General features: G+C 40.0%; 1 protein-coding gene across 2 annotated transcripts; it reads left to right on the plus strand.

Moving 5' to 3' along the window:
* The first annotated feature begins 2,712 nt into the window (after nucleotides 1–2,712).
* adam10a (ADAM metallopeptidase domain 10a) lies at nucleotides 2,713–14,179 on the plus strand. 2 transcript variants are annotated; one of them, XM_088370727.1, is made up of 17 exons: nucleotides 2,713–3,120; nucleotides 5,152–5,302; nucleotides 7,125–7,243; nucleotides 7,650–7,808; nucleotides 8,048–8,148; nucleotides 8,275–8,433; nucleotides 8,511–8,603; nucleotides 8,823–9,000; nucleotides 9,235–9,398; nucleotides 9,486–9,669; nucleotides 11,134–11,284; nucleotides 11,784–11,967; nucleotides 12,047–12,158; nucleotides 12,273–12,493; nucleotides 12,569–12,695; nucleotides 13,004–13,068; nucleotides 13,206–14,179. In XM_088370727.1, exons 1-17 carry the CDS (start codon nucleotides 3,060–3,062, stop codon nucleotides 13,284–13,286), a joined length of 2,310 nt encoding a protein of 769 aa, XP_088226853.1. In that variant the 5' UTR covers nucleotides 2,713–3,059; the 3' UTR covers nucleotides 13,287–14,179. The 2 variants fall into 2 exon arrangements, with proteins under 2 accessions (XP_088226853.1, XP_088226854.1); XM_088370728.1 differs by lacking the exon at nucleotides 13,004–13,068 and having other exon boundaries at nucleotides 2,716–3,120; nucleotides 13,208–14,179.
* The last annotated feature ends 1 nt before the right edge of the window (nucleotide 14,180 follows it).

A 14,180-nucleotide genomic window follows, 5' to 3' on the forward strand; every position in this document is an offset into this window, starting at 1 on the left:
GAAAAGTTTTAGCTCCTGCAGAACGTGAAAGTAGCTAAAACTTTTCACGCAGGTGCGCTTAACGAGGGAATCTTGGAAAACATGTTGGAATGCGGCCCCGAGGACCTGTGACCTTTGACCATGATATTTCCCTAATAAAGTGGCCTGTTATTCGGCACACTTGAAAATGGCGGTGTACCTAATGGAGTGGCTGTGTGATTCCCTCGTTAAGCGCACCTGCGTGAAAAGTTTTAGCTCCTGCAGAACGTGAAAGTAGCTAAATCTTTTCACGCAGGTGTGTTTAACGAGGGTAACTTGGAAAACATATTGGAACGCGGCCCCTCGAGGACTTGGAGGTCGAAACCCCTGGTTTGAGCCACACCCGCCCTCACCCCCACTTTCTGATTGGCTGGTTGATCTGTGACATCACTCAGACACTCCATTAGGTACGCCGCCATTTTTAGGCGTACCTAATAGCAGGCCAGTTCATTAGGGAGAAATCATGGCCAAAGCTTAACTGAGAGTGAAAAGTGCCACACCCAACCTCACCCCCACTTTCTGATTGGCTGTTTGATCTGTGACGTCACACAGACACTCCTTTAGGTACGCCGCCATTTTCAAGTGTACCTATTAATAAGCCACTTCATTAGGGAAAAATCATGGCCAAAGCTGAACTGAAAGTGAAAAGTGCCACACCCGCCCTCACCCCCACCTCCTGATTGGCTGGTTGATCTGTGACGTCACACGGACACTCCATTAGGTACATCACCATTTTCAAGTGTACCTAATAACTTTATGCATTTTTTTGTACGTGTCAAGAATGTGTATTTGACTACTTGCTCTTATTTTGGGGGACACCAACACATATTGCACAACGTAAAAGACATATACATATTGTCATATAAAGCAGATTTTTATTTTCATGCCCAAAAAAATAAAAACAAGGAATAAGACACCAGACAAGTTTTAACAGGTTTTAATGTTTATTAAAATAATAATAATATAAAAAGTAAATTTCAAACCAGCAACCAATTAATGTGAAATTGCAGTAGATATATTGGATAACAATATTTAGATGTATACACACGTTATTGAAAAACTACTATAAGTGGTATAAAATCGAGATTACGCAAAGAGAAGCATAATCTCCCCGTTGTTGCATAACGGCGCATCCCTTCATGCAATGAAGTTAGCCGTTAGCTTGGAGAAAACGTGCATAAAAGAAATGGTGTTTCAGTGAGTGGTTCTTTCTTTCCTTGGCAAATCGTAAATCAACATTCTGGCTTACATAGTTCACGCCAGGAGGGAGACGCAACACGTTCACTGACTGATCCGTTGATGCACGGGAAGGCAGTTCACCCAATAACTCGTTCCGTCACTGATCCGTTCTCGCGATGAACTGGAAATGGAAACCACTCTGACTCGTTCACTCACAGACCCGTTCAGTTGATGAACGGGAAATGCAATTCACGACTCGTTCGTGAAGGAGAAGTTGCGTCATTTTCTTCTTCGCTGTGTTTTGTGGCGAGGTGGCACCAGCTTCAATGGGCGTTACCGACACCTACTGGTTGAAGTCATATTAACTGAAAAAAAAACAAATCACTTTAGGAAGTGACTCACTGAATTCACTCTGGTTCACTGAAAAAAATTCGATCTTTTGAACGAAGCATTCACGCCCGAGCCAACACTACGCCACATATCATGCGTGTCACCTGTGGCAATAAATCCATATTTTAAGTAGGACTCCAGAAATGTTCTTTTAAATGCAGCTTTCCTTTTCTTAGAAGTCGTAGCCTCTTCTTCCGTCTCCTCATTGGTCTTTTTTCCCTTTCCGAAGAAGCTTTCCAAGCATCTCATTTTTTGCTTGTTGATGATGATGATGATGATGATGATGATGATGATGATGATGAAACTTTATTCATACCACAGCAGGGAAATTCACTTGTCACAGCAGCGTGTATGAGTGCAAGAATAAAACAAGTGCCAGAATTACAAAAAAAAGGTAAATAACAGACAAGGACAAACACAAGTGCTGTTAGTAGAGACAAAACACATTCATTTTATCAGGTGGCATGCATGTTGTAAAGTCTGACAGCAGAGGCTCGACTGAGACATGTCACGTGACCGAGACGAGCGTCTTTACCTGAACCGACGGATGTAATTGGGAAAGAATCGCAAATTTTTAAAATATATTTTTCCAAATAAATTCTTACTCATTTTTGCTGGCTTTGCGGGCTTGACTGGGGAATCTTGTCACGTGACCGGGACGAGCGTCTTGACCTGAATTAATTGATCGTCGATAAAAAAAAAAAAAAAAAAAAGTGACTCACGGACCGGTACCGGTCCGCGGCCCGGTGGTTGGGGACCTCTGCCCTACATTATACATTGATCTGAGCGTCAGTCCGTGCACTGTACGTTATTACAGCGAAGTTGTTGTCATTGTTTTCAAATCAGAAAATATAAAAATGCGATACTGCATTATAGAGTTGGGTTGTGGATTTCACCAGAGCCAAGTCTTTATGATTACAGTAAACTTTATCCACTCCTAACCCAACTCTTTAAGATCACTTGGTAATTAATAGCTTATTTATTAATTTGATCAAATGAACAATAGTAGTAATAGATACAATAACAATCATCAAGAACTAAAAATCTATATTTTACTACTGTCACTCCCAAAGTTGTCGAACCCGGATGTTTGAATTTGCGGAAATACACAAAGTGGCTGAGTGGTTCATGTAAACAAACCGTACCGTACTCACCGGCGTTGCGTGTTTATGTTACGCATAAAACCAAAGCTCTGTCTCGTCACTTGTCGTTTTACGATCGTTTCGTCGTGTTTTTTTTATTTCGTGTAGAGTGTGCTTTAATTTGTCACAGATCTGTTGCCGAAGATCGTTAACTGTGGGGGGCGGTTTTACGCTCGTGACGTCACGCTGTCAGAGAAACGCAGAGGTGTTAACCCGGTGAAGGAGCCGCAGAACTAGGAAGCGCCACTATTTCAACACAACTAAAAATTCATCCAAACAACTACCAACCTCGCCTACATAGTTATTTTATTTATTTTTTGACCAAAGGGAATGTTCGCTATGATATTAGTTAAACTGCTTCTCACGTTTAGTTGCATTCTCCACAACACAGGTAAGGCTTGTAACGAATTCTCACGTACATAAGAATTGTCTCCTTCTATGGACTTTGGAATAAATTTATGAACATTTATTTAAAATTAGCCGTTTCGGAATTTATTCGATGTTTCCCATCTTAGTCGACTAAGATAAAATCTTATCTATTACTAGTACGCTCCCACCCCAACACACAGTCGCGCACACTCCTACCGCCACTTTTGGATTAAATCATTTTAATCGCTATATTATTACGCTCTTAGTCTTAAGTAAGAAGCGTACTAGTGTAACCACTGTCTTTATAGTGACTTTGTTTTCAAATTTGATATTTCTGCACACTGGTAAATAATACAACTTTGTCATACTACTTGGACAACTGCATGTTTTTAGTAAGTGGAGCAAAACTGCATTAAATGTTAAATTTTCCTGAGTAGTTATGGTACTATTAGTAATTAGTACAACTAGCGTGCAGTTTTCTTCACTAGTAACGAAGCTGTTATACTAGTGGGGACAGTGGGACCTTTCGCAAGGCTATCGATTAAATGGTCTTAACAGCTTAACGTCAACCATATGAGCATGTTTCCTCAATATGAATCATTTCAAATTAATGCTCAAATGTCTTTCCAACATTATATTAGACTAAGCATATACAGTTGTAGCTACACTATGGTAACATTAATATTAGACTTCCAACCATTAATGTCCATGTACTACTACGCCATTGATTCTAATTCTTCAGGACAGGCAGAGGAATCTGTGTGAGCGTATGTCTGTTGGCTTTTATGAACAAGTTGCTGCGAGCCTGTAAGAGTCTCTGCCTGTCAGGCCATTGCTACATGGAACCGAGTGAAGTATATACATATATGTTTAAAAAAAAAAAAAAAAAAAGCAACGTGACAAAGGTAGTGTCTCTGGCATTTAGGATTAATATATATAGTTACTTTTCCGTTTAAGTTCTCAAGAGGAAGCACAGGATCTCAGAAGTTTGCATCCATGATTTTTATAGCCAAGCTGTATTACATTTATTCATCGAAGGGGGAGAACCCCCTCAAAAAATTCTTTAGAATAATGTGTTCTGTGTAACTCAACTAGTCTTAAACACAGCTTTCTGAATAATGTTGCAACACAAAATGCCCCACCTGTTTTTACCAATCTCAGGAGCCCACTATTTTGCCACTTCCTGTCAACTGAAAATGACATCACAATGGTTCTGTCTGAGTAACTGTGATGTAATTTTCAGTTGACAGCAAGTGGCAAAATGCCCCTCAAGATGGATAAATTAATTTTGCCACAAACACTATTAATTTGAATGCTGTGTTTAGACTACGTATACTGTAATCACATACAACATATTATAAATAAAATGTTTGGGTTGACTTCCCCTTTAATGCACTATTGTTTTGACTGAGAATTGCTAGTTAGAATTCATTGTAATGCCCCCACACGCTTCCAAGAATTCCAAGAATTGACGTTGACCTTCATCCCAACATTTTCTTGTGTAAAGCAAAATAACAAATCATTGGTAATGTAATCTAAATATCCAACAATAGCTTCAGCTCTACTGAGAATATGAAGGAGTATGTAACCACCTGACCATGAATGGAACTACTGAGTGAAAACAGTGCCTCACGGGCCTCCTGGGGGGAAAAAAAACAAAAAAAACAATCCTCGATTCGTAAAGGATTGTTCGTCATGTGATTCTTGTTTGAGGTTTAAATGGACCACTTTGTCGTTCCCCAAAGACAGAACAAAGAAAAACTAAGTGGTCAATATGAAAGCCAATAGGATTAACTTTGTGACATGTGTTGCATGGAATATTATAATGAAATAAAATGTACTCAGTTCACCAAATCATACTTTACAATTTTGAATGCTTAAATTGTTTTTTGTTTTGATGGTTTTAATCGATATGCACAATTATTAAGAATAGTAATATTAAAATTTTAGTGATACCCATATTGACTGGTAGCTCAAGGCACTATTGCAATACCAGTGAAAAATGTTTTTTGTGTCTCAAGAATTTTGACATCACCTTATTATTTCTTTGCAGCCCTATTGAAAAGACCCTTGAACAAATACATTGGCCATTATGAGGGTCTATCCTATGACACCGAGGCCCTGCACAAGAAGCACCAGAGAGTCAAGAGGGCGCTTACACCTGAAGACGAAACCCTGCACCTGAACTTCCATTCCCACGGCAGGTCAGTCGGGGAACATTTTGCTCAAGGTCTCATTAAAGATAATAAATAATAATAAATGATTTAGTGGGCCTCAGTTTATTGTATCACAAAAAAACTGGCATTTGAACAGGGGCTCTTTTTATATCCACTGTTCATGCATTGTAATTGTGTGGATAGTTTCTGCCCTGTGCAAATACCCTTTACTTTCTTCCACACCCAAGTCATAAAAGACCGCTGATGATGTCATGTTTGAAGTACGCAGAGACAGAAGCAGTTTGAGATTGCGTTTTCTGTTTTTCACAAAAGTAGTGTAAATAGCCCAAAAGAATAACCTTTTTTGTCTCTTTTGTCTCTGCCATTCTGAAAAATGTTGAGCTCTTGAGGCTACATGCCGCCACAAAAGCTTTTTGTAACAAAAGAAAAGCCTTCTTGTGATGCCCTGCTCACATGAATATTAATGCTAGGATCTGGCGATAATAACGAGGAAGACTTTTTTCCCCCCTGGTAAATTATTTCTTCACAAAGATGTACCATAGTTGTTTATTTTTTAAATCATGTCATGTCATTGCTAGAATTGCAAATTGTCTTCAATTTTAATGTCTTTTTTTTAAATATTTGACCAGTTTTTACTCGTCTGATTTGAAAATGAGTTATTTGTCTGTTTTGTAGCTTAGACTGTATATAATATGAGGTGCTCATACATTTATTTGGGTTGACAGTCTTATTGGCCCTCCGAAAAAAGCTATGACTACAATGCGGCCCACGAAAAAAATGAGTGACACCCCTGATCTAGAATGTACACAATCAACCCATGTTACATAAATAACAGTGATCACTTAAACAACTGCAAACACACAAAACAGGAATGGTTAATAAGGTTTGATAAGATTCACTTCCCTTCATACTAACAATGCAAAACACCATTGACATGCAAACAGTTAGGATGATGTAATAGCGGTTTTACAAGCAATGGATATGAACACAAAGAGTGGAGCAAAACATGTAGACAAAAAAACGCAGTCAGGGGCATACGTTCTTTATCCTCTACAGGAAATAACAAACATCGTAGCATCTTAATGAGTCACTTACAAATGTAGTCATTAAAAACTAGGTACTCTCCTTATGTGCCTGCATAACTGATGAGTGTGTGGAATATCTTGTGAGAATAACCACATGCAGAGCCAGACTTCAGTTTGCATAATCTCTTTGAAAATCACATTCCACCACATCACATGAAGTGCACATGAGCTATGGAGTTGCCCAAACCTGAGGCAATGCAATGACTGCTCACTATACTTCCTAATTCAACACACAATGGTTGAAGATGTTCCTATCAACAACAATTATTTTCATTGGTACGCTCGTGTCTACTAATGGTACTTTGCAGCTTTTGAGAATTCTATCACCAGGAAGCGAAGTGAAAGTGAAAACTCATTTCATACACTAGGTATTAGCATGAGAAATTTCATGTCTTGTTTCAAAATTAAATATTTATGGCATGCTACCCAATCCTGGAAGGTTCACATGCTTAAGATAGGAACTGATTGAGGCAATGTGAAGACATGCTAAGAATTCAAAACATTATGCGCATTCATCTTGGAAAAAACAGACTTGGTGCGCTCTTCCCACTTTATCAATCACATCTACGAAAAAAAAAATCCCTATGGGCAATTTGGGGTATACTTCAAAGATGCCACCAAAATAGTCTAAATCATTACTCCCACTCCGCCACATAAATGAGGAATCTTCATTTTGCTCCAATGCGCCTTGTATGGTGATGTATGTGACATACTGTACTTTTATTCCATGTATGTGACATACTGTACTTTTATTCCATATTTAGGCATTTCAATCTGCAGATGAAGAAGGACACATCAGTGTTTTCTCCAGATTTCAGAGTGGAGGTGTCAGGGGAGGACGAACCAATTGACACGTCACATATCTACAGTGGGGAACTTCTTGGTAGGTTCTCTTAATTTTCATCACAACACAATTTATAAGATCTGAGTTCCTTCTGTTCTTGATGACATCCCCCTTTGGGCAAACCCGCATGCTATTTCTCGTGCAAAGTCCAAATATCCTGTTTGTCAGGTTTGTGTGTCTGAGAGAGACAGAATGAGACATACATTCTCTCCCTGTTCAGGGTCTTCCCTTGGAATATTTAGCTGCATGTTTGAATCATTCTCTTTAAGGGTATGAATCTGTTATCATTAAATGTGTTAAGAATGACAATTCTGTGGTTTTATGAGGAACATTTTTATCAAGCTGCATGAAATCCTCATCTCTGCAGCTTTAATTTGCGAAAAGTAAAACACTTTGCCACCATAGGGTTCACTGAAAAGTGCTTCCATCCACCTTTGTGTTTCAGGTGAAGAAGGAACACTGAGCCATGGTTCTGTGATCAACGGGCGATTCGAGGGCTTCATTAAAACACAGCAGGGAATGTATTACATTGAACCTTCAGAAAGGTATTTGAAGGAGAAGACTGCCCCCTTTCACTCCATCATTTATCATGAGGATGACATCAGTAAGTATCTTCTTCTGTTTTCACAATGCTAAAAGCTGAGATTTATGTGGGGCTTAATTATGCATATGTAAATTTGATATAAACTATGCATATATTATACTAGACTAGGAAAAACAAAGTAGATGTCAAACGGGAAATAAGTGGATATTGGAAAACACATGAATGAAATTGACCACATAGCTACAAAAGAGCCAATAGACTATATTGACTAACCAGGCAATCATCTTTTTTTCTGCCAGCTTACCCTCATAAATATGGCTCTGATGGAGGCTGTGCTGATCACTCAGTGTTTGAAAGGATGAGAAAGTATCAGGCATCTAAGATTGACCCGCCTGTCAAAGTAAGTGCCAACGTTACTGATAATGCATCACAACCATCCTTACACTATTGCTAATGTAGCCCATACCTCTACATTTTATACTTCTATTTAAAAAACAATTTATTTCCAATGTCCATTCGTATATAGAGTGTGACTGGTCACCATGTGGATGAGAACGTCTACGGTCCTGTCATTTTACGAAAGAAGAGAGCAGCGGCAGCAGATAAGAATATCTGCCAGCTTTATATTCAGGCCGACCACCTTTTCTACAATTACTATGGCAGCCATGAAGCTGTCACTGCACAGGTATTATCCCTGAAAGAGCATGAGTTGTCCTGAGATGTTTTTCCATTAATCTAAAGCTGATATAACTTTGGTCACAGATCGCCAGCCATGTTCAAGCATTAAACTCCATTTACCAGATCACAAACTTCAATGGCATTCGAGATATCGGCTTCATGGTTAAAAGGATCAGGGTGAGTGGGATCTAACAAAGCTGTGTTGAGCCTTCACACGCCAAGGTCTAGGGATTGGTATTGTGCTATGTAGGGATTGCAAATTTTGACTTCTGACCTTGATAAAGCAACTGAAATGATACCTTGGCAATAACCAAGACATCAAGAAGAGTGATGATTGCACATACAGCAAAGGGGTTGTCTCTGTAGAAGAACCTGATTGATCACCTCACCTCTTAGATCAACACCACAAATAACCAGGCCGACAACCCTTTTCGTTTCGCCAACATCGGCGTGGAGAAGTTTTTGGATCTCAACTCTGAACAGAACCACGATGACTACTGCCTGGCCTACGTTTTCACCAACAGAGACTTTGACAAAGGCGTCCTAGGCCTGGCTTGGGTCGCCTCTCCCTCAGGTGTGTCACATTCACACAGTTTGGGTGATCGTAACTAATGAACTGCAGCAATAACTGAGCAATTAATTATTATGCAATAAAACCACAAGTCATGTCACTTGATATTGCGTCATCTGAAGAGCTCAGAAGAGGCTGTTTGAATGTCCCTTGGAGTTTTTTTTAACATCACTAGCCATGACGAGCATCCTACGTCTTTTTGCAGTCATGCAATAATCAGTGTTGCTCTGGCTACAGGAATCTCAGGTGGCATCTGTGAGAAAAACAGATTGTTCGCGGACGGGAGGAGGAAGTCCCTGAACACCGGCATTATCACCGTGCAGAACTACGCTGCTCATGTGCCTCCAAAGGTGTCGCACATCACCCTCGTCCACGAGATCGGACACAACTTGGGCTCGCCTGTAAATGCAAACACACAAACGCTCAACTGGCGGTGGCACCGTTTTCTTTCAGCATTGTAATCAGCAACGCGTTGTCTATATTGGCAGCATGACTCTGGGATCCAGTGCACCCCCGGAGAATCGAGCAATCCGATCCAAAAGGAGATGGGCAATTACATTATGTATGCACGAGCCACCTCAGGAGACAAGATCAACAATAACAAGTTTTCAACTTGCAGCATCGGCAATATAAGCGCCGTTCTGGCAGTGAAAAAGGATGACTGTTTTGTTGGTAAATCTTTTAGTTTTAGTGCTCATGAACCGTTTTGTAGATATATTTATGCCCTTTACTGTTTGATATTGCTGTGCCACTCTCCGATCCCCTAACTCATTCGCTGCCAGCCATCTTCAGATCCTATCGCCTTGTTTTATAACATTTTGACTCATCTTTTAAGAATATTGTAATCTGGGACAATGTTAACAAAGGGAACCCGGTGCATTGCAAAAGTATTCACACACACCCTTTTTAACTATTTTGTTACATTACAAATTCCAATTGAATCTGCAGAATGGTTACAAATCATTAAGAAGATTGAGGTGCATTTATTTTAGATAGAAGCAAAAAAGGACATTTAAATGTGAAATATAAATAATTGTATAAAGAGGGGCAGAAAATGTAGCATTCTCAAAATTAAATGAAGTGTAATATTTTCTGTAAAGAAAAGGGGTGGGGGGAGTGGGGGCAGAAAATGTGACATTCTCGTTGCTCCTGGTAGAGAAGCCAAAAGGGAAAATTAAATGTGAAATGTAAATATTTTCTTTAAAAAAAGGGGCTGAAAAATGTAATATTTATTCTCTGCTCCTGATAAATTTATTTAAATAGAGATGCTATTTATTTAAATGGAGATGCTATTTTCTGTAAAAAAGTGGCAGTAACATACGTTCTCTGCTCTTTTTTTTATTTAAATAAACAATATTTTGCATATGTATTCACCCAATTGTAAGGAAGCCCTGAAAAGGCCGCTGGGACATACACGCCAGAAAGACCTCAGAGGCTGCCACACCTAAGCAAGAGGCACTGTGTGTTAACCTGAAAGATCCCAGAGGATCTGTTTAGCACTGCTAAACAAACTCAGAAAATGTGTGGCAACTTGCTCAAGTCAAAGTGAACATCAAACTTGAAAACTGCAGCAGGTTTCCCTTGAGAATTGGACAAACATCCCAATGATAATGTGTAACGTTGTGCACATCTAAATGTTTTAAAATCATTGTCTACAGATATTTCTAGACTTGATTTATCTTCAAAAAAATACTGCAATTTTTATAATTAGATGTAATCAGATGTCTTTTGTAGACTGGCTTCATTGACATCAGTTTTTTCTGTCAAGCAGGACAGTAACTGAAAGTTGTGTTTTTGTGACATCTCAAAACAAAAGACTCTAGAAGAGCTTTTGATATCAGCTATATAACTGAGATGCGCCCTCAACGACCCTGACTGAATGTATGGCCCAAGTGAGGGTCTGGCTTTTTTACATTGTGTTCCATCATTCACATCTTTTACCCGAATGTGGCGATCCAATGTGCTGCAATGCCACCTTCTACAGGTATCTAAGTCATGGTAGTTTTCAAACTTAAGTTTCACACCATCATCAGTGAAAATGGATGTCAATGGCAGTGAATGAGTTATTTTCTTGTCTAGATGTTTTCTGAGTCTGTTGGTGAGACTCACTTTTCATTGCGCTGTGTCTGAATGCAGTCTCTGGAATGCCCATCTGTGGCAATGGACTTGTGGAGGATGGAGAAGAGTGTGACTGCGGCTACAGGGATCAGTGTAAGGACCCATGCTGCTATGATGCCCAAGAAGACAAGGAAAAAAGATGTAAACTCCAACCTGGAAAGCTCTGCAGGTCAGACGTGATCAATATATATTTACACCAAATGCATACATTGCCATTGTACTTCTATAACGTCATCCATGAGCTTTTGGGGTTCATTTTATGTTATCTTTGGTATTGCTCTATATCCTTATGACCTTTTTTTAACTTGCACTCAAATGCTACAGTGTGGTACCTGAACACGTTCAATGAATAAAAGTTCATAAGATATTTTTGACAAACTGAACGTAATGTTGCACAATCGTGCTTTGTGAACATTTTTGTGAATGCGCTCATTCTGGGGCCGATGAATGGTTTTGACGGGCAGTTCACTTTAGTTCAAGGATGCCATTTCTTTTATTATACTTCAAGATAAAACTCGCTAAAAACTCAAACTAAAGACGCTAAGGCTATCGGCTAGTCTCCCCAGCCAGTAGTGGCTCAGGGTTTGCCTTCCTAAATCAGACTGTGACGATTGGAATAAATGCAAACCAAATGTCTGAAAATAAAAAACCCAAACCTTTCCTTGCAGTCCAAGCCAAGGCCCGTGCTGCACTGATGAATGCACTTTCAAGAGCACACCTGACATGTGCAAGAAGGCGTCTGAGTGTGCTCTTCAAAGCAATTGCAATGGAAACTCTGCTCTGTGTCCTGCTCCCCAAGCCAAGGAAAACCTCACCTCTTGCAATGAGGACTCACAAGTCTGTATCAATGGGGTACGTGATCTTCGCTTTCACGTCTTCTAATTGGACTACAATTTCATTTAAACGGCCTCTATCCACTTATTTGGAGCAGGTCTGTTCCGGTTCCATTTGTGAGAAGTACAATCTAGAAGAATGCACATGTGCTATAGAGAGCGACAAGGATGAGGCGGCTGAACTCTGTCATGTGTGCTGCATGGAAAAAAGTGAGTTAAGAGTCTGAAAAACAGCCTGAGCATTTTCATGCATGCTGGTGACAGTAATTCCAAATCTTTAAGGATCTGGATATTCAGGAAACAAATCTTCTTTTTTGCCATCAGTGAACCCCAGCACCTGTCGAAGTTCTGGCTCTGAGGAATGGGCCAAGTTCTTCAACAGAAAGATCACCAGTCTGCAGCCCGGCTCACCGTGCAACAATTTCAAGGGCTACTGCGACGTGTTCATGAGGTGTCGGCTTGTGGATGCTGACGGGCCTCTGTCAAGACTAAAGAAAACTATTTTCAATGCGGAAATCTACGAGACCATTGCAGAGTGGATCGAGGTAAGTGTCTGGGATATCACGCATCCAATAATTGAACGTACTGTTGGTTTCATTTGATGTGTGTCTCTCTTGCAGGATCACTGGTGGGCAGTGGTTTTGATGGGCATTGCTCTTATTTTGTTAATGGCTGGTTTCATCAAGGTCTGCAGCGTCCACACCCCCAGCAGCAACCCCAAACTGCCTCCTCCAAGGCCGCTGCCAGGTACCAGACACAGTATTGAGCTGCACAGCATTCCGCAGCCCCCCTCCTCAACACACGACTGTCGCCCCAACGTAAACAAATGATTTGCACGGCTGATCAATAATAGATTGACAAGCCTGTTCAAGAGCATCTTGCTGTGATGAGGGGTGACTATATAAAGATCCAGAATTTGAAAGAAGCCTAGGTTTCCATTGCGGTTATAAGATGAGCTGGGGCGGCGGTCGCAATGTCAGGCACGGCGGACGCGGTACCTGTATCTAGTGTTTATTTTGTCTGAATCCGATTAATTGCATTTCTATTTATTTCAGTAGGGAAAGGTTTTTATGTCATACTAGAGGATGATACCATCTTCTTTGTGGCCGTCAACCATATAAGTTAAGGAATTTAATGTATATCACTTTTTGAGTGCTTTTGTTTTGATAGGTTGTGTGTGAATTTAAGTGAGGTTGCTTAAAAGCATTCAGCCACTGGTCAGCAAACCAAGTGTGACCTGAGCTCTATTTACCTTGCAGGAACCGGGAGATGGCAGCAACACGCCAATGCTCCGCGGCGTCATCGTCAAAACAGAGCCCAGGAATACCAGATGGCTGAGCTAAGGCATTGACATCTTTGGCCTTTTGTTTCTTTTTTGTGCCTACACTGGAAGCACTTGATGGAAAGAGTTTCTGGACCTTGACTGCAAGTCTTAGCAACAGCCTCAAAAGGAATCCCTCCCTCCGAAATGATGCTCGAGTCTTCTGTGCTATGACAGCCAGCATATCATAGCTTTTTGATGGAAGGGATGGAGCTTCAACTCTCCTTATTTTTTGGTCTTCAATGCTGAGACTGCTGCAGGACTCCAATGGATACGCAAAATTTTACTGTCAGCCAACACTGAGATGTCTTGTTGCTGTAATATATCACCTTTATATTCTTGACATGTGCTAGTACAAATGTTTCTACATGCCTCTTCAGAAGTATTGGAACAGAGAGGCCACAATTTTGGTATAGGCAGAAATAGAGTTTGCTTTAATTTATCGATCCATTCATCCATCCTTGTTTCTGTCTACCCATGATGCACAAAAATGTGCCTATGAGATAGACCAAATAGTTTGTTAAATGTATGGTGTTGGAGGAATTGAGTGATTGTTACTGAGCAGTTAGACTACACTGAAAAGTGCCTTTTTATGTTTTCCATCAAATGGATACTGACTCAATACGTGTGGGGGTAATTGCAGTTTTATGTTGCTGGGTTTTTATCGGTACTTGCTTTGTATGTCGAAGTCAATTGGATGTGAAAATGTTTAAAGGTTTTTGTGAGCGTGTGTTTCTACACTGGAGTTTGTCAGATCTTAACAAACCAAAAAAAAAAAAGTTATAAAAATTGCAGCTTTACTTGGCGGATGTTTTTGTACCTCATTTTTTTGTAATGTAAATAGTTGTCTTAAATGTTTTTGCTGTTCTTTGTATCCTTAAAAAAAAGCATTAAAAATGCATTAAACCTTT

This window comes from Syngnathus floridae, chromosome 3, assembly GCF_059516105.1.
Source record: "Syngnathus floridae isolate MCC-2025c chromosome 3, RoL_Sflo_1.0, whole genome shotgun sequence".
Classification (NCBI taxonomy): domain Eukaryota; kingdom Metazoa; phylum Chordata; class Actinopteri; order Syngnathiformes; family Syngnathidae; genus Syngnathus; species Syngnathus floridae.